Below are 21646 nucleotides of genomic sequence, written 5' to 3'. Positions count from 1 at the left end.
TTAAATTATGCGGATCTTACACCTTGCAAGTTACTCGTGAGGCATTTGAAAACCGTGTCAAGACGACCGGAAAAGACTGAAATGTTTGACGTTGAAGTTTATTTTATTACATTGTGTTATTTATGGTATTAGACTGTGTAATTTGTGGACTTTATTTTATTAGACAATGTTATTCATGGTATTAGTCACAATGCAGGTTTACATAACAAATATAATATATCAGTCACAATGTAGGTCTACATAACTAAAATTATCACCAATCAATTCCACGAATTTTTGCATCCTACTAACAGAAAAGGATGACCATGCTCTAGCCTCGGGATAACAATAATGAGACCAAATCATGTCTACCATTGGTATAGGACAACCATCTTGTAGTTTAACTTGAAAATTATTAAGTGTAATAAACATAACCATATGTTACTATTAGCTAGAGAAAATGTTATTCATGGTATTAGTCACAATGCAGGTTTACATAACAAATATAATATATCAGTCACAATGTAGGTCTACATAACTACAATTATCACCAATCAATTCCGCGAATTTTTGCATCCTACTAACAGAAAAGGATGACCATGCTCTAGCCTCGGGATAACAATAATGAGACCAAATCATGTCTATCATTGGTATAGGACAACCATCTTGTAGTTTAACCTGAAAATTATTAAGTGTAATAAACATAACCATATGTTACTATTAGCTAGAGAAAATGTTATTCATGGTATTAGTCACAATGAATATTAGACAATGTTATTCATGGTATTAGTCACAATGCAGGTTTACATAACAAATATAATATATCAGTCACAATGTAGGTCTACATAACTACAATTATCACCAATCAATTCCACGAATTTTTGCATCCTACTAACATAAAAGGATGACCATGCTCTAGCCTCGGGATAACAATAATGAGACCAAATCATGTCTACCATTGGTATAGGACAACCATCTTGTAGTTTAACCTGAAAATTATTAAGTGTAATAAACATAACCATATGTTACTATTAGCTAGAAAATGTAATAAATGTGAGGCATAAACATGAAATTATCGACCATACCTGCACAAAATGTGAACTGTTAACATGTCCTATACTGATCATTCGATGTTGCCTTATATCAACGGGTGGTGTAGAACGTAGTGGAAGTATTGTCATATTTTGAACCAATGACAAACACACTAATATGACATTGTATTTATTATCAATAACATATCCCATGTCAGGTATAGTCATCCATTTGTCCATGTTACCCTGAATATAATAAGATGTCAATGTTATAAAAATTATTAATAAAAGTAAGATGTCAATTTCAATTCAAAGTTAAGTAAAATAAAATACCCCAGAAGTTGAATCTACTAGCAAGGACTTCCTTAGTTCTTCGACTCGGTCATAACTACCTAATAATCTTGCATAATCGTCACGATATTGGCTCAATTCTTTAAATAAATCATGTCGGATAAGTGGCCAAGAGTCTTCACCCATACCCAATAAAGCAGCAATGCATCTGTATCCACAATGCCCATTAGCAATGACATCAACGACATCAAGAATATACGGGTGACAAATGACATGAAATTGATCTATCATAAGTATTCGTTTTTGTTTCATAGATTCATAAGTACCCTTTGCCCTTGCCTTTGCCTTAGATTGAGAATCTTTCTTTCCCAAATGACTATCATGGAAGGCATCCACATGCTCAAAATATGAGGGGTCACACTTAGTAGATCTTTCAAATCTATAAGCTCAAGTCTTTTGTACACCCTTAGTTTTAACTTTATGCATCGGTGAAATCATTGATGTTTGTTTTGGACAAACAATTTCTCTCAACTTGTGCTTGATTGTGACTTTTCCTGTAATGTCAACTTCTTTGTATCGATTAATCAAGAGATTAATTTCTTGTTGAATGCCCAACTCTGGTATTGATTCAGCTGATAAAAGATCAGAGAAACTCAATCTACTCCATATAATGTGTAATTCACCTAGAGGTATCACACCAGGGTCATATCTAGCTAATACACATGCACAAGGTAAACCATATGTTTGCCTCAACACATAATTACAAAGTTCACTATCAAATCCAATGTTTTTAACCCGATCAACCTCATTAGCAATGAGTACCAAAGCAAATCTTGATACAACACCCACTAGTTTCTTAAGGAAAATAATGAAGATAATGTCACAACAATAAAACAGTTGTATAATGCGAGATATACTTATATTCATCACCTATTCTAGATTGTCTTTTTTTTCTCCATTAACTTTTATGAAATTAATTAGTTTTTGTTACTTATTAGTTCTTCAAAGTGGCTCACAATTATTGAATAATTCATTTAGCTATTGACTAGTATGTAGCATCTTAATGGAATTGAATATTTAATGGAATTGAAGATTTGATTAACACTTTTCACAAGGTGTGCACTGTCGATGACCCAATGAGGGTTCAACTTTTTCAACAAGTATACTAGGTCAGTTGTAGTGCAACAAGGTCGTATCCACAAGAAGGAGGTGGTAACTAGATCAATAGTCTATAGTTTGACTCAAAGTTTGGCAATGGAATAGTGGATGGTTTTGGTTTTTATATTGTTAAAGATAAACTAAAGATAAACTAAGTAAATATATGAGAGAGGTGATGTTGATTAGGACGTTGGGATTAAACTTGGCATCTTAACTTCAACTGTATTGCCCTATAATTATCTATATATTATGTTCTTTATCTTACTGTTAATGGAAGTGCATTTACTTGTAAAACTAACCACATGTCTGTGCGTTAGAACCTAAGGGTGTTAGACACAAGATTTCCTAATTCAAGTGGAGGAACCCTTACTTTGAGAATAAAACTAACACCAAATGAACTCGCATATCCATGTCTGGTATATGCCAAGGGTCAAGATATTTGATTAGATCTAAACACTAGACCAGATGTCTCTGCATTCAATCATCAAACACAAGCTTTGCCACTAAAATATGATATAGTTCGGTATAAATTTAAAAAATACAAAAAAAAAATCTTGATTAAGAAATTACAAAAAAACAATGCCATAATTAAAAAACTATAATATATGTTTAGATTTAAATTTCCCATAAAACATGAAATGTCATTTCCATAAAAAGCACTGTAATATTTTTTTTTAATTCTGATTTATTTTAGAAAAATAAATAAATTTGAGTGATGTAATGATTTACCAAACTCATGAACATGCTTAGATGGAGTAATTTTGACTTTGCCCTTATATTTTTAATTTTATAAAATAAAAATTAGCAATTCATAATGTCATATAATACTAAATAAATATTTATATTTATCTATTAACTATAATTTTAGGTAATACATATTGGTTGAGTTGTAATAATATGCCAATATGTCTCATAAAAAAATTATTAAGATCTTAAAATAAATATTATCTATCTTTCTTAAAATAAATAAGATAAAAAGTTATAACCTCTAAAATTAAAATTTTACAAATTTTATAAAATTTGAAAAATAAAGAAAAATATTGGCTTAATTACTCGAATCATACCCATTTTGGTTCGAAAATTTCAAAATGGTACCCGCTTTGAACTTTGCCTCAATTTAATACCCAATTTTGATTATTGCATCAATGTAGTACCCGCCGTTAAGTCTTCACAAACGGCGTTAACTACCTTGCCACGTGTCAGCCTCTGGATTTTTTAATTTTTTTAATTTTTTTAAATTTTTTTTTTTAATTTTTAATTTTTTTTTTGAATTTTTTTTGAAATTTTTTTTTGCCACGTGTCAAATCCTTGATGTGACACGTGGCAAGGTACCTTGCAAGTGTAATTGTCTTCATTTCAACTTAGTCCCCACATGTGTCTATTTGTTTTAATTTAGTACCCATATATGTTTATTTGTTTCAATTTTGTCTGAATCTCTATTTTACAAAATAGAGAAATATTGTGTCTCCCTTAAGTCTAAATTTATAATTTATATAAATGTTATATTTATATTTGTTACTAAAAATGACTTACAAATATGTTATTCATGACTTTTACCATTAACTTTAATATAAATTTCAATACTTAATTTTATAACTCATTTTTAGTAACAAGTATCAATATAACATTTATATAAATAATAAATTTTGTCTTAAAAGAGATACAATATTTCTTCATATAAAAATAAAATATTTGAATAAAATTGAAACAAATAAATTGGGTACTAAATTGAAACAAATAAACATATATGGGTACTAAATTGAACAAATACACATATATGGGGACTAAGTTGAAAGAAAGACAATGACACTTGCAAGGTACCTTGCCACGTGTCACATCAAGGATTTGACACATGGCAAAAAATTTTTTTCAAAAAAAATTCAAAAAAAAAATTAAAAAAATTAAAAAATCCAAAGACTGACATGTGACAAGGTAGTTAACGCAGTTTGTGAAGACTTAACGGCGGATACTACATTGATGCAATAATCAAAATTGAGTACTAAATTGAGACAAAGTTCAAAGCGGATACCATTTTGAAATTTTCATACCAAAATAGGTATGATTCGAGTAATTAAACCAAAAATATTTATAAGAACAGAATAGAAAAACTAAAAGAAGCATTCAAATTTTGGTCGTAATCTAATCTCGAATCAGAGTGAGTTGAGTTGCAGCAGAAGTCCCCAATCCTCATGTCGTTGCTGCTGCTGCCTCAACCTTCCACCACCCTCTCTCCGGTCACCGCCTCCGCCGTGGCCGCACGCATACCCTTCGCCACCGTCACGGCTCCACGGCAGAGAATGTTCACTCCGAAAGCCACACTTTCAATCTCTCCCCCTGAAACAGCACCAAATGCAATCCCTCCGAAGAAGGTTCTGGTTCCCATCGGTTTGGGCACCGAAGAAATGGAAGCCGTTATCATGATTCACGTGCTTCGACGCGCCGGTGCTGATGTCACCGTCGCCTCCGTGGAGCCGCAGCTCCAAGTAGAAGCTGCCGGAGGCACCAAACTAGTGGCCGACACCGACATTTCCACGTGTTCCGATGAAATTTTTGACCTCGTTGCTTTACCCGTTAGTTCTCTAACCGAAACCACTGTTGGTACTGCTGTTACTGTTAGTGCTGGTTCTTGTGTTGTTGATGGTAGTATTAACCGCGAGTGACAGGGAGGAATGCCTGGCTCTGCAAGACTACGGGATTGCGAAGTTCTGCGAAAAATCACAAGCAAACAAGCTGAGGAAAACAGGCTCTATGGAGCTATTTGTGCAGCTCCCGCTGTCACGCTTTTGCCATGGGGCCTTTTGAAGAGAAAGAAGGTGCTTTGCTTAACTTGGATTTCAATACAATCTAAATTTATTGCCATGGATGCAAATTAATCTTGCTATCCATTGTTGGTTCTAGCAGAAGGGTTAATCTCCCACGTCCGAGGAGCTAACCTGCATATGTGTAAAATAGTGTATACATATCAGTGTAAACCTTAATATCACGAGTAGGATTTGTAGATTAAGTTAGGCCTAAATCTAAGAGGGAAATGAATCACATTTAGTGTCTGTCGGACTAAATCTAGAATAGGAAATTGTTGTTGCCCTAACAGTGTGGTGGTACCCATGATCCATCGATCAAGATTGGAGTGGAAACAGCTTAATCTATATATGTACACGACATCCAATTAGAATTTATCCTATCAACCTATCATATTAATGAAAAGAATGGATGGTGTGATAAAATTATCAGACTCTTTGTGTCAAATAATTGTACAACGACAATATATGTGTGTGTGTATTTGTTTGTGTTAAATTTAAAGTAAAGAAAGTGAACAAGCTTATCATGCATGCCAATCTATAATAAAATGACATTATACTATTAGTGCATTCTAATCAAGTTTTTTACATAAATAATACCATTGGAATTGCTTTTACTCACTACAATTTTTGCTATATTTTCATTATGTTTTTTTTTTGGTATTTGGATAAGGCTAATATGCTCTAGTTTGTCATGCAAGATAACTTGCCACCCTGCCTTCTTCGACAGCCTTCCAACCTTTTGGGCCATTAAATCAAATCTTCAGGTTTCCAGAGGACTCACAACCAGCCCAGGCCCTGGAACTACTTACCAGTTTGCTTTGTCCTTGGCCGAACAGCTATTTGGGGAGTCTGTTGCTAGGGAGGTTGCAGAATTGCTGGTAATCTGTTTTTATTAGCATCTTTCTTGCCTGAAAGGAATAAATTGCTTCCCTTCATCTTTGTTATCATATTATGTACTTGTATGCAGTTGTTTCTTTGTTTTCTTTACTGGCTAATTCCGTGCTGGAAAGTAATGGTACTGGCATTGAATTAGTATACAATGGAATAAAAATCAAAGGGGAAATGCAAATTTAGTGACCAATGGCAGATGTGCTTGAAATCTATGTTTGTAAATTGGGATCCAATATTTTTTTATCACATTTATAAAAATCAATATCTTTTCTTGTTCTTTTTTATGTTTGATTTATGTCGTCTCATCAGTTAAGTTCTGTGCCTGATCCAATACTCTCTTATTTTATAATAGTTGATGAGAACGGATGATGATAATGCAACTAAGAAGGAGTTCAATAAAGTTGAATGGTCCGTTGGCCATCACGCCCCTAGTGTAAGTTATTACTAACTTCCACATTTGTATAATTTGGGAAGACTTCAGTTGTCTATCCTTTTGAAACAAGGATCTTAAACTTACACATATAGTTATTCATTATGTTGCCCAGGTCCTCATACCAATTGCTCATGGTTCTGAAGAGATTGAAGTAGTGACTGTGATAGATATTCTCAGGCGAGCAAAAGCTAACGTGATAGTTGCTTCAGTTGAGAAATCTCTTGAAATTTTGGCTTCACAAGGAACGAAAATTGTTGCTGATATATTAATCAAGGATGCTCAAGAGTCAGCACATGATTTGATTATTCTTCCAGTAAGATAAAACTCTGAAAATAAACGTGTTACTGCATTTTTTCGTGGTGCTATAGTAGACCTTAGAAGTCTTTTATTATTGAGTTTTAGATAATTCAAGTTTGATTAGATGTGGAAATCGATTCTCATGTTTATAACCCATTGTGGAAAATAGGATTTCAATTGCTTTATAAATTAATTGTTTATGTTTGGAACACGTTAAAATTGAATGGAGTTCATTTTGTTCTAATACTCACTTATCCTTGGCTAGAGTAGGTAGAGTGGGTAAACAAGTAAAGATGAAACTATCAATTTAAACACTCAACTAAAAACTAAATAAAGGTGACTCAAATCCAACTAAACTTTAGTGGATTTCCAAATTAAGCACTGCAAATTTCAAAATTAAATCAATCCCTATTTTTAAACTTTTCAAACATATACAATCAGTAACAACCCTCTCCCCAACAAACAAAAACCACATACAACGTGCATAGAGCAAAGGGTGAAATTGAATGGTCACAATCATGTCTTGTTCTATGATTATCATTGTTGGGGTTCTTCAATTTTTAGGGTTTTCAATTGCAGTTGCACTCGACTCAGTTTAATTAGTTTATGATAGTCACTCTGCAAAATTTGATGATTCTTGTTTTTGTCCCACCTATTGTTTGTTGTTGCTGAGATTTTCATGAATTTTTAGGGAGGTACTGCTGGTACACAAAGACTAAGCAAATCTAGAATTCTGAAGAAGCTTCTTAAAGAACAAAATTCAGCTGGAAGAATATATGGGGCTATCTGTTCTTCACTTTCCATTCTACATAAACAAGGTTTACTTAAGGTATTAGCTGCCCTACTGTTACCATTGTGCGTGTTTCCTGATCTAATATTTGAGGAAATCGTCATTGAAATGAGAAATTTGTTACCGTTGCAGGACAAGATGGCCACAGCCCATCCCTCTGTCTTAGACAAGGTTAATGACGAAGCAATAAATGGAGCCAAAGTAGTAATTGATGGAAATTTGATCACTAGTGAGGGACTTGCCACTGTTACAGATTTTGCATTGGCCATTGTGAGCAAGCTATTTGGTAATGGAAGAGCTAAAAGTGTAGCAAAAGGCCTTGTTTTTGAGTATCCTGAGTAGAGTGCATGATGGTTTAAAGTACGTGTAAGTTGGAGAAGAATTATAATTAGTCTTAAGAGATGGGGGGGTTTAACATTTTCCAAGCCTATGACTGGCCAACAGCTCCATATTATCATTATAAATGCTTGTTCCCTATCGCTTCACAGACAAAGGTAAGTTGCAGTTTCTGTGAGAAAAAATATTTGATCGACTTGTACAGTGTCATGTGCAATTCCCCATCGTGTTGCAAAATCCACAAGGTACAACCATGCTTGATTTTCTTGCTCTCAGTGCATTTTGGAATTCGTTTCACATACATGGATGGTAGCAATCAATCTGAGTTTCATTTGTGGAGGGGATGTGATCGTTTCACACATGATGGGAAGTGTAGGTTGAACATTCTATTGTAGAATTCAGACTTTCCTTGGTAGATAATTCAATCCTCATGTGCCCTTAAAAAATTGGTCAATTTCATAATGTAATTAGTCAAATATCATCATATTGTATCACAAAAAACGAGCAAGATAGTTTTTTCACGTCAGATTTTTGTTGGGACAGGTGGTTTTGTCATATATTTACCTAGATAATAGATCTTTTACTTTTGTCAAATGCTTAAAACAAGGAATATGCAAGTAACATCTTTTGTAGTTATTCCTGGTCAACAAATTGACTTGAAAATCAAGAGGATAAACATGAATTTTGGAGACTTTTGCAATCCGAAAGAGATTCAAAATTATCTTAATTTTAAACATTTGAATTATTTCAAATCTTAAGAATGATTACAATAAGTTGAGTTCAACTAAGATATAATTTCAACCGAAAAACAAATATGGAATACATAGTTTCGTTGACTTTAAGAGAATAATTGACCACACTTAGATGCAAGATTGCTATAGCCGATATTTAAATACAAAATTTTGATCTTTTATAAAAGAAAAGGTACTTACCATAAATAAAAGTTTTTATAATCTTTTACCAATATTTTAATTCTGATTTTTTATGACATTTGATAATAACACAATCAAATAATAAATTAATAAGCATACAATTGTTTAACTTTGATGCTTAGGAAGATTGATATCATGATGAAGTCTATAAACACTTCTAAAAGAGATTGTAGGAACACTTTTTTTTTTTTCTCTAGAGTTAAATTTAACTTAGTTTTCTTATAATTTGTCAAAATTTTATTTTTAACATATACATAAACGTCAACAATGGAGAACCCCATTTGGATTGCTTAAGTAGAATCCATATATACACATCACCTACTTTTTACGTTTTCCAATTTAAGGAACTCAACTAATATTTCATCTCTTCACCCTAGTGCCTCTAAAAGGTTATCTTCAATTTTGTTAATAAAATATTTTTGAAAGCAACAAAGAACTGCAACTCCTGTCGTGCACATCACAGCTCGGTACAATGGAACTTAAGTATTATTCTAGTCATTTTCTACTTCCACCACATGCTTTCTCTTTTCAATATTTTCATAGCTATAATACATTTACTAAAATACCTATCTCTATTACTTAAATAAAAGAAAAACTCATTCTTTTTTAAGCAGGCCTAATGTTTTCTAGATTGTGCGCTCTAGGTAGGATATGAAATAGTTTGTCTAGAAACAGATCCTGAATTTGATATGTCTAAAGATATGTAATTATTGTTTTAAAAATAGGCAATGCAAAAACTAAAGTAGAAAAAGGACAAACATGTTGTATGATTGTCCAAATGTGGACAAAATATATACATGATGATATCATGCTGAATAAGCAGCAACAAGGACAACATAAAAGACAAGAAAAAATGGTGTAATATACAACAAATATTTTCTAGAATGTACTCATGCGTACAACAAAACGTAACAGAAAACAAGCTAAGAATATGTTGAAGGATGTGCTGAAGTTTGGGAAATAGATTAGACTAAGGGAGCATTGGGCTTCTTTTGTTTTACACTCTCAGCAAGTTGAATGTGTGTGAATGTCAAACAACATCGCGAGGAGGAATTCTTTGTAAACTTGTCAGCAAGTTGGTAGTTGAAGAAGCGGGTAGAAGTCGCATAAGACTTGATTGATCTTTTTCATGGAGAAGATGATAAACAATTTCCAGATATTTGGTGTGCTCGTGGAAGACTGGATTAGAGGCAATATGAAGCACACTTTGATTATCACAATATAGGATATGTTGTTTTGGACAGGAAATTCAAATACTAGAGAGTAAATAAAGGAGTCATCTAACAAGTAGCAGAGGTGAGTGCCTATAATCAACTTCTAAAGATTAGCGGTGATCATGGATTGGATTTTTAATGATCCAATCCATATCCATTTTAGATCCAAATAATTAAACTAGATTTTCAATCCAAATTCATTTTTTCAGAAAAAATAGATTGAATTTTTTTAAATCTAGATCCAAATATTTGGATCAAGTTTAAATCCAGATCCAAATATTTGGATCAAGTTCAAAATCCAAAACCAATTTTTTCATAAAATAAATTTAAATTGAATTTTCTAAAACTTGTGTTCATAGGGCCGATACCATAAAATTTGACAGATATTTTGTCGGGGACGATGTGACCAAATTTGGATTAGGGCCAATTCGGCAAAATTTCAATCGAGATCGACTTGACTGGATTCGGCCAAGACCGATTTTGCCTACTATGACCAAATTTTGGCTAGAGCTGACTTGGCCAAATATGGCCACATTTGGGCCAGGGCCTGATCAGTCAAATTTCGGTCAAGGTTGATTCCACTAAATTCTTCGTTCGGGACCAACTCGGCTGAATATGACCAATTTTTTATCACAGCCAACTCAGCTGAATATAGTCAAATTTTGTTCGAAACTTACTCGATCGAATACTGCTAAATTTGGGCTAGGGTCGACTCAACCAAATTTTGGTCATGGCCAACTCGACTGAATTTGGCCAAATTTAGGTCGGGACCGACTCGCCTAAATACAACCAAATTTGGTCGTGATCGACGCTGCTGAATACGACCAAATTCGGGTTTGGACCAACTTGATCAAATTTCGGTCGAGGCCAACACGACCGAATTTTGACCGGAGCCGAATCGATTGAATTCGTAAGAATTTTGGTTGTGGCCGACTCAGTTGAATACGACCAAATTTCGATAGTGACCGACTCATTTGAATACGACCAAATTTCATCCTAGGCCGTCTCAGCCGAATACGTTCAAATTTGGGCCAGGGCCGCCTCGGCCAAATCTCAATTGAGGCAAGCTTGATTGAATTCGACCGAATTTTGACAAAAGCCAACTAGGCTGAATATGACCAAATTTTGGTCGCCGTCGTCGCGGCTGAATGCAGTCAAATTTGGGTCAGGGTCAACTCGACTGAATACTTCCAAATTTTATCCAAGACCAATCGGGCCAAATTTCGATCAGGATCGACGACTGAATTTGGCCGAATTCGGCTTAATTTTGTATAGGGTCACGCCAACTCAGTCAAATACGTCTAAATTTGGGCTAGTTCGTCCCGACCTTTGGCCTAACCTAACCAAAAATATAAATTGAAAATTTGGATTGCATATTTTGGATTATCCATTTTGAAAATCTAGATTTAGAGAATGAATGTCCAATCCATAAAATATATAAAATGTAGATCAGATTGAAATCCAGATCCAATAAAATGGATTTTAAATGGATTGGATTTTTAATAAAATGGATATTAAATGGATTGGATAAGAGAAAAAGTAGATTGGATCATGAAAATTGGATTTTTTACCCACCCCTACTAAAAATGATCTAGACACCGTGTGTTGTTTCTTAGTTTTTAAAGAAACCAAAAATTTACCAATGAAGATGTAGTGTCCCATAAATGATCGAATCAATCTGCATTGCTGAAACCTAGAACATGGACTGGAAAATCACAACTGAACATGAGACTTTGCTGAGACAAACTTTAAGACCTCCCCATGGTAGTGTAGAACTGAATTTGAGTTGAGTTAGCCATGAATTGGCTTAGTTGTTAGACAACAAGAGTTATATAAGGACACATGCTTGTAAGATATAACAATCGACCAAAGGTTGATAACATAGTGGATCAAACAGGGGTGGACTAGAATTTATATGAAAACGAAGTGATAAATCCATTAGAGTAGTGAAAGTGTTGTAGCCCAACATACTAGAATTAGATAACAATATAAGCAATACTTTTGTTGATAATTATATAATTTTGTTGTAGTAGCTGACAAACTCACGAATAAAAAAAACTTCACGAGATGTATAGATTTACTGTCCTTAAGGACTTATCTGCGGTGTATTGCGCAAGCCCCCCAGGATACAACAGGAAGGATCTTAGAATCTAGCAAGACTATCTCTTAAAAAAAGAGTAAATAAATAACTCAGGATATTATAATAGAAGTATAAGATGGGAAGGAGTGAGAAAATAAGAGAGAATGAAAGGAAATGTGAGTTGTGTGTTTTCGGAGGTGAACTTAAGCCTCTATTTATAGATGTTGGAAATTAGATCTAACACCACGGCCCATGGAAAGAAGATATCAGATCCAAGATATGCCGACCAAGGTTTACGGATGAATCACATAACTTGTGGAAAAAACAACAACAACTCCTCAACGTTCATAAGCATCATGCCATAAAACTGCCAAACCACCCTTTTGCTTGTAGAATAATATCTTCACTTTATGTGCTGCTCTGGAAGGTGTGGGCATAGCTTCAGAGTATTGTGGCAGCCAAAAGGGAGGTGCCTCAAACAAATTTTGTTACCAAAGGCAATACACACACACACATACACACACACACACACACACACACACACACACACATATATATATATATATGCCTTATGCAATATTATATTAAAAAATCCCCCACATATTGCAAAAATATAAGATATAGAGAGAGAACTACGAAAGAAATCCTGGGTCTCACATAGGATGTAATGCATTAGAGCTAGTATAACAAGCTATATGAACCAATCCTAGATTGAGAAACTTAACACAAAGTGTTATTGGTATAACAAGCTATATGAACCAAAACACTTAGTGTGTGTTAGCGATTTATCAATCACAATACACCCCCACAATCCTTGTTGTTATCGTTGTGTTGTGCTTAGTAGGCCATGCACGTGCCCGGTATTCATGAGTGTTCTAGAGATCATCCTAAAATCTCATACAAGTAGCCCCACTTAACACTCATATAGGTGATTTCATCAAGTGTATGCTGCAAATCATACACCACCCGTAAGGGATATGAAAACCATTAAAACTTTTTTAAACTAAAATTGTTACACCAGTTTTAATCACAAAGTTTAACCTAAAAAAAATACAGTCTCTAGCACTTTCACACACACACACACACACACCATAGGAATGGACATTATTGATTAAAATCAATTTAGTGCTATCAGAACTAACAAATGACTTATTTTTACCCATATGAACCTTATTCATGGGATCTCCAATCACAAAGGTTGGGTTGCCATCATTTGTTTTTTTACAAATCGCTTAAGTCTCATTTTCCTCGATGTTTCTAATATCATGTTTCTTCCCAAGGGTTTAGTTAGAGGATCTGCTAGATTTTGTTATGACCTCACATAATTAATGGAAATAATTCCACTTTTTAGCAGCTGCTTAACCAAATTATGTCTCAATTGTATATGTCTATTCTTTCCATTGTAGTTCTTGTTTTTAGCTGTAGTTATTGCCGATTGGCAATCACAATGTATTGATACAGATGAGGTTGGTTTCATTCCTAGAGGAATGTTTGTTAAGAAGTTTTTCGACCACTCAGCCTTACTACCAACCATTTCAAGAGCAACAAACTCAAATTCCATTGTTGATCTTGCAATAATTGTTTGCCTAGCTGATCTCCATGCAATCGCACCACCCCTAAGTGTGAATACATAACCACTAGTGGATTTTGTCTCATCTAAATCAGAGATCTAGTTAGCATCACTATGCCCTTCTAGTACAGCAGAAAATCCACTATATTCAATGGCATAATCCATTGAACCTCGTAAGTATCTTATAAGTCTTGCAAGTGCATCCCAATGTTCTTAATTAGAACATCGAGTGTACCTACTCAGTCTACCTACTGCATAAGCAATATCAGGTGTTGAAAAGTTCATTAAGTGTAGTAAGCTCCCAATTATCTAAGCATATTGTGGTTGAGAAATAGATTATCCTTTATTTTTCATTAATTTTTCATTAAACTCACTAGTTTGAACTCATAATATCCAAACTTCCTAAGAAGTTTCTCAATGTATTATTCTTGGGATAGTAATATACTATCTCCCTTCCTTATGATTCTAACACCTAAAATCACATTGGCTTCACCCATGTCTTTCATTTCAAAATTAGATCCTAGAAACAATTTAGTTATAGAAACTATATCAATGCATGTAACAAATATTAACATGTCATCCACATACTAACATATAATGACACATTCACCATTTTCAAATTTGGAATACACACATTTATCAACATCATTAGGTAAGAAACCATCACTTAGTAAGACACTATCTAGTTTTTCATGCCACTGTTTTGGTGCTTGTTTTAATCCATACAAAGATTTTAAAATTTTGCATACCTTATTTTCTTGACCAGGGACAACATACCCTTGAGGTTGAGTCATATAGATTTCCTCCTCTAAATCACCATTTAGGAAAGTATTCTTAACATCCATTTGATGTATCACTAGCTTATGGGTAGCTGCTAATGCTAACAAAACTCGAATTGAGGAAATCCTCGCCACAAGGGCAAAGGTGTCAAAGTAATCTATGTTGGGTTTTTGAGTAAAACCTTTTGCTACTAACTTAGCTTTATACTTATCTATGGATCCATCTGGGTGATACTTTTTTCTTAAAGATCCGGGTTTTGCTCCTTTAGAAAAATCTACTAAGGTCCAAGTATTATTTTTCTGAATTGATTCAATTTCAGTCCTAATGGCTTTATCCCACTATTTTGCATCAGGAACACTAGTAGCCTCTAGAAAGCTTGTTGGATCATTTTCAACTAGATAGGTATAAAAGTCATCTCCAAAAGAAGTTTCCTTCCTTTGTCTTTCATTTCTTCTTAGAACCTCACACATGACCCCACTATTATTATCTATAGATTGTTCAGGTGTCTCACTAACCTTTAAAGGAAATATATGTTAAAAAAACTCAACATTTTTGGTCTGCACAATAATATTATGTTCAATTACATCACTTTTAAGAACAAGAAACATATAGGCAACACTATGTTTAGCATATCCTAAAAACATACAATCAGAGGTTTTAGAGCTTATTTTTCTTTTCTTATGATCAAGTAACATTACCTTAGCTAGGCACCCCCACACTCTTTGATATTTAAGATTAGGTTTATAACCTCTCCACACACTACAAAAAATTATGTAAGTTACGGCGGTTTTTTTTATTAAATACGACATTTTGAACCGCCATAATTTACGCTAGTGGCGGTTCCAAAAATCTTCGTACATGTTGTCGTCACAAAGTAAATTGTGGCGGTTTGTAATGAACCGCCGTAGCAACCGCCATGTGATGCATTGTATAAAATGGCGTTTTGTAGACATAAATAACGACATTTAAAACTGCCGCAATTTGCTCATTGAAAGCAGAGTCTCAATGTAAATTGTGGTGCCTTAAAATGCCATTATTTCATTATATTTTGATATTTTCAACTATCATAATTTGAAAATAATATATTATTTATAATTATTGATGATTTATGATTTCATAATATAATAAGCCTGTTCAATAATAAATACAAAAATATAAACTTATAAAATTACACAAAAAATTAGTCAAAATTAATTTTATAGATGATTTTAGATAATAAAGTATTTTCATCATTTGATCACAATTACTTATCCATGTCAATATCCAAAAAAAAAGAAAAGACAATACATATGTCAATATCCAAAATAAAGACAATACACATATCAAGACATTATCAACATCAAAACATCAATTTGTCTTGCTTACTCCACTTGATCCTACGTTGTCATTTACAGATGGCACACCGCTTCTAATATCTGGTACTTGCAGCAAATAAAACATATAAGTAATGTTTTATTGAAATAACTTAAGAAAGAAATAAAATAACTTTAAGTCATTTACTTAAGTAAATTATACCTCATTAACTGAGGGACGTGGCAAACTTGCAGCAATAGAAGCTAGGTATTCTAGAACATCTTCTTTAGAAGCAATGTAGGCAAGTAATGCTTGCATTTGGATTTTCATAGTTTCAAGCTCATTTTCTATCCTCACAAACTTGTCATTTGTATTTGGAGAAGTTCCACTAGATGAAGCAAAATTCATACCACTTAATCTTGTAGTAGACTTTTTAAAACCAAGGGTAGGACAAGCTCCATGTGGGAGTCCTCTAACTCGACCTGCATGCTCTTCTCCAAATATAATACCAATCAGATCATATGGAGATATATCTGATGCAGTTTCTGAATTTTGCATCATCAAATCATCAATTTTTTCCTACAAAAAATGGAAGTGTAGTTTAGGCTAGATTTAACATTAGGGTAAGTTTATTGGTATGTTGCAGATTAGTACTTAGTACTAGGGACTTTTTACAAACAGAAATTTAACAATACAATGATATATAATATAACAACTTACAAATAGAAACTTCGCATGACATGATCAAATTATTTGGCTTAAAGTAGGATACATTTTATCTTTCTATAAGGCTACAATTGCATTACATGTTTAGTTTATCTATGCATCAGTGTTGACCTCATGGACTCCATTAAACTATTTGTTATGTAATTATTTCTCTATTTTAATAATACTCTAGTTGATATATCCTGAATCATGATTTTCTACTAAATTGATATTGAAAATGAAGATCTAAGTAAAATTTTAGATTACCAAGTCATATCAAATAAATGAATCAAATAATGAATATATTAATTAAAATTTAAAACACACATGGGTTGGAATTTTTCTCCATATTTGATGTGTAAATTGCAATATTTTAGGATAGGGAACACGACTTCATTGAGCCAATATTATGGCTATCAAATGTAAATCAATCTAATTTAGTCATGTAGTGTTTTCTTTGATATTTTGGTTTACTATGCTATTCAATAAAAGGCTTTGTTCCATGAGAGATACTTTAAAAGGTTATCTTTTGGAAATGTTTAATGCATCTTTCAATACAAATGTTACGACTCATAATCCAAACAATGGCAGCAGTGTGTACAAGAGAGTTTATATGCCCCTTATTTCAGTACTAACCATAATGGCCTTCATCGCCTCATTTGGTGTGTGATAGTTTTTAATTTTTCTCCGTATATTAACTTCCCTATAGTATTCATACCCATTGTGCTCAGATTTTATTATAATAAATAATAAAATAAAAACACGTGATGTTGAGAAATAAGAAGGAATAAAGTTACCCCAATCTCTATGGCCTCATCATTCACATAGGTGCCATTTTTTCTCTTATGTGTTATTTTCCACATTTCAGCTCGCCCAATATTCTTACCAGTCTCATTTTTCTATATGTTAAAAAAAACATATTGTAAGTAAAAAAATAAGAATATATTATAACTGAGAACAACATATATATCAGTAAAAAGATACCAAATTATCCCTTTTTCTTGACAAAGACATAGCACCACCAGTGTGAGGAATTGTTTGTCTTTTCCTTATATCTTTGTTTCTATTACACATATTCTACAAAATGAAAAGGAAATCAATTTTTGCAAATTTAAACTCAAACTTATTGAAAATATTATAATTAATCGGTTTGTACCATTGTGGAAGGCTTGAGATGATAATCAACAAAAATAGCCCATTGATCAATGTTATGACCTTCTGGCACATTCTTGATGAGGTCATTTCTACTAAGAAGTGGATCATAAAATTCATTCCAAAGCTTACATCTGTACTCCCTCCATAGTTTTCCAATTCTACACATGACATCTCTTTTTACCAATTCTTCATTTACCTTGAAACAAAATTGAGCCTTGAAATAATACAAAAGTTAGTCCACACTTTTCTATAAATAAATTAATACTAGAGATGTCAACATGTAAGTCAAATTACCTTTAATGTACTCTCCCATACTTTATCTTTGTAAGTATTTGGCATAGTTGTCCATCTTTCAAAACTTATAGGAAAGAAAATGTGATTTTGAGCTAGTTGGCCACAAACTCCAGCAAGTAAGGCAGATGCTTCTCCAATTGGTTGATATTTATCGTCATAGTTCACCAACACACGTAATCCATTAGGTAAGTTATGAATATCTTTAACCTTGAGCTTGAGCTTTTGTGTACCTCCATCCTCGTCTAAAAAAAATTAAATCCATGAATTAGAAATGAAAAGGAAACTACAATATTAAAATTACATAGTCTTTACCTATAGCATCAACAACCCAATAGTGGTTTGACTGTCTTCCTCTTTTTGGTCTCATTCTTTCCTCTTCAGATTCATTAGTGGGTTGAGCAGATTGAGAATTTGGTTCTACATGTTGAGATGTTGATTGTGCAGATTCATATGTTGGTTGTGTAGATTTTGAAGTTGCATGTGCAGATTCAAAAGTTTGTTGTATTGGTTCAAAAGTTGGATGTGTAGGTTCAGTTGGTTGAGTATATTGAGTTCTTAGTTGTGTAGGTAGCTTTCTTGGTTGTCCAGGTTGTTGTCTTGGTTGTCTAGGTTGCTTTCCTGGCTGTCCAAATTGAGTTAGTGGCAGTGAAGCTTGAGAAGTTGGTTGTGCATATTGCTTTCTTGGTTGTGCCGTTTCAGAATTTGGTTGTGTAGGTTGAGAAGTTACTTGTGCAGGTTGTTGTCTTGGTTGTGCAGGTTGTTGTCTTGATTGTGCAAGTTGTTGTCTTGGCTGTGTAGGTTCATGTATTGGTTGTGCAGGTTGTTGTCTTGGCTGTATAGGTTCATGTATTGGTTGCTCATGGGTAGCTTGTAACACAGAATGTTGTGAACTAGATGTAATATGTTGATCTTTGGAGGTTCCAAGAACTGACTTAAGCAAGTTCTTAATCCTTTTTGGTCTAGGCATATCTGCAAATAAAAATGAAACAAGCTTCATGTTATGAAAACTCCAAGTAAAAACATCAAACCAATGCTTTTAGAATTCTACCTTGTAGAAACAAGTCGAAAATGATGCTGAAGTATTCAAACTATTTTCATTATATATTACTCTGACATTGAATCATTTTCATCAAGTTCATTATTATTGTTGTCCCCATTTAACAATTCATCATCTTCATCATCTCTAAATAGTGCCAATTGTTCAGAATTAGTGAAAAAATGATTTAAGTCTTGTTGCGGACACGCTTCAACTTCACACACATCGATATCTCTTTCTCCCATATCATAAACGTCTATTGGTTTCAAATGGACAACAATTTTCCAATCTTTATTCACCTCATCGTTGACATAGTACACCATTTCAGCTTGTGAAGCTTCAATGTAGGGATCATTCTCCTCACGGTTTCCAATGTGAATTAATCATGAAAAATTAATACAATTGAAACCCCATGGATCCTCTTTAAACCCCCTATCTTTTGTGTTGTCAGCCCACTTGCCCAACTCATAAGGAGTTTTACCGGTTTTCTTATGAGGTATCCTATTTTGTAAAAAACATGCAGTAAGAAGCGTTTATCCCTAAAGGTTATTAGGTGCACTAGAATTAATAAGCATGACATTCATCATTTCCTTAAAAGTTCTATTCTTTCTCTCAACTACTCCATTAGACTCAGGTGAATATGGTGGAGTTACTTCATCGATGATACCTTCTCTAATACAATATTCATTAAATAAAACATATTCACCACCTCTATCTGATCTAATCCTCTTAATTTTCTTATTCAATTGATTTTCTACTTCTGCCTTATACTTTAAAAACATATCAAAAGCTTCATCCTTGATTAAGTAAACTTTGGTGTATCTAGAATAATCATTTATAAATGTTACAAAATAATTTTTACCACCTCTAGACGTAGTCTGTTTTAAATAAGCTAGATTAGAGTGAATTAACCCTAACAATTCAATTTGACATTCTATAGAATAATAGTTTTCTTTGTTATTTTAGATTCTACACATATATCACATTTACCACTTTGTTTATCATGCACGTTAGTTAATCCTAGTCGTTTCAATTTCATAACATACAAAGAATTCACATGTCCTAATCTAGCATGCCACATATCATATGAGTCAACAATATAAGCAGAAGAAGATTCATTAATAATTTCTGAAATATTGAGTAAAAAGAGACCTTGATCACAATATCCTTTCCCCACGAAAACAATTTGTCATTACAATCTTGTCAGATTCGAATGACACTTTAACCTCAACTTTTCCCAATAGTGCTACAAATATTAGATTAACTCTAATAGAGGGCACATGCAGCACATCACTTAAGGCTAGAGTCTTCCCAGATGTGAGTTTCAAAAGAACCTTTCCTTTCCCTAGAACTAGAGTTGTCCTAGAGTCACCAACATTGATATAGGAGGTAAAAGCACTTCTGTTTGCACAGATGTGCCTGGTAGCACCAGAGTCTACCACCCACTTACTCACATTAGTCATCAAATTTACTTGTGAAACGATTGCAACTATAGTATCTTCCCCTTGGGTAATATTTGCCCTAACCCTTTTTCTTAAAGGTGGGGTTAGATCCTTTGGGGCAAGAATTTCGAAAATTACTTTTCTTAATGTGATCAGGTTTATTCTAATACCTTTTTGGTGCAGGTTTTTCTTCTACAATGTTAGCTTTTGCAGATAATTCTTTGGCCCTTGTAGTAGCACATTCTTGCCTGTTGGTATCTTCGACTATGATGTGTGTAATGAGCTCTTGAAGCGACATATTCTTGTGCCTGTGTTTCAGCTGTTGTTTGTAGTCAGTCCAAGATAATGGCAATTTATCGATCAAGAGTTCTGAAACAAACTCACGAGGAAGGGTTATGTTCTCTACTTTGATATCTTCAAGCAGCTTGTGATATTCGTTGATTTGGATCTTAATGTCCTTATCTTCAATCATCTCCCAACGGTAGTAGTTTCCTATGCTGAATCTTTGTCTGACTATGTCTTCAGCAGTATATTTCAGGATCAACAAATTCCAAATTTCTTTTGCTTCCTCGTATGAAAAGGACACATCGAATAGGTCATTAGACAATGCACTAAGTAAAGTGTGTTGACATACCTTGTTTGCATGAATCCAATCTTCAACATGTTTTGAAGGGATATTGGAGTTGGGTTTTGAAGATGTGAGAGCAGTAGCAACTCCATAGATGTTTAAAAGGGTAGACACATGTTCTTGCCAACGTCGGAAGTTCTGTCCAGAGAATACCTCAATTTTTAGCACATCCGGAAAAGGTTTCGCAAAGACTATCTGAGCTCTAAAAACAGTATTTGGATTCTCCGTAGAGGATGTGTTGTTGTTGTTGTCAGCCATAAGTCCTTAAAATTGTTGTAATAGCTGACAAACTCACGAATTAAAAAAAAACTTTCTGAGGCGTGTAGATTCACTACCCTTAAGGACTTATTTGTGATGTATTGTGCAAGCCCTCTATGATACAACAGAAACTTCTCGGAATTTCTAAGGTGAACTTAAGCCTCTATTTATAGATATTGGAAATTAGATCTAACACCACGACCCATGGAAAGAAGATATCAGATCCAGGATATGCTGACCAAGGTTTGCGGA

The 21646-nt window shown here is 33.6% G+C and overlaps 4 protein-coding genes across 4 annotated transcripts; 1 reads left to right on the top strand and 3 right to left on the bottom strand.

The window, feature by feature from the left end:
- Positions 1–492: 492 nt before the first annotated feature.
- LOC114175205 (uncharacterized) lies at positions 493–1592 on the bottom strand. The gene is made up of 4 exons (XM_028059968.1): positions 1344–1592; positions 1065–1256; positions 876–968; positions 493–657 (listed from the first exon to the last, which is right to left on the bottom strand). Exons 1-4 carry the CDS (start codon positions 1590–1592, stop codon positions 493–495), a joined length of 699 nt encoding a protein of 232 aa, XP_027915769.1.
- A 2985-nt stretch (positions 1593–4577) lies between these two features.
- On the top strand, positions 4578–8547 carry DJ1C (Class I glutamine amidotransferase-like superfamily protein). The gene is made up of 7 exons (XM_028061330.2): positions 4578–5029; positions 5123–5272; positions 5959–6138; positions 6504–6584; positions 6697–6897; positions 7573–7710; positions 7804–8547. The coding sequence occupies exons 1-7, from the start codon at positions 4649–4651 to the stop codon at positions 8011–8013; spliced, it is 1341 nt and encodes a 446-aa protein (XP_027917131.1). The 5' UTR covers positions 4578–4648; the 3' UTR covers positions 8014–8547.
- Positions 8548–15930: 7383 nt separating this feature from the next.
- On the bottom strand, positions 15931–18997 carry LOC146887634 (uncharacterized). Its single transcript, XM_085670313.1, has 7 exons — positions 18343–18997; positions 18031–18272; positions 17738–17950; positions 17566–17658; positions 17379–17480; positions 16101–16455; positions 15931–16007 (listed from the first exon to the last, which is right to left on the bottom strand). Exons 1-7 carry the CDS (start codon positions 18995–18997, stop codon positions 15931–15933), a joined length of 1737 nt encoding a protein of 578 aa, XP_085526439.1.
- Positions 18998–20671: 1674 nt separating this feature from the next.
- Positions 20672–21394, bottom strand: LOC146887633 (uncharacterized). Its single transcript, XM_085670312.1, has one exon. It carries the CDS (start codon positions 21392–21394, stop codon positions 20672–20674), a length of 723 nt encoding a protein of 240 aa, XP_085526438.1.
- Between the last annotated feature and the right edge of the window lie 252 nt (positions 21395–21646).

This window comes from Vigna unguiculata, chromosome 3 (assembly GCF_037176805.1).
Source record: "Vigna unguiculata cultivar grain cowpea cultivar isolate G323 ecotype 2 chromosome 3, ASM3717680v1, whole genome shotgun sequence".
In the NCBI taxonomy this organism is placed as follows: domain Eukaryota; kingdom Viridiplantae; phylum Streptophyta; class Magnoliopsida; order Fabales; family Fabaceae; genus Vigna; species Vigna unguiculata.
Note: the sequence above shows the minus strand (reverse complement) of the source record. Positions and strands in the feature narration are given on the sequence as shown.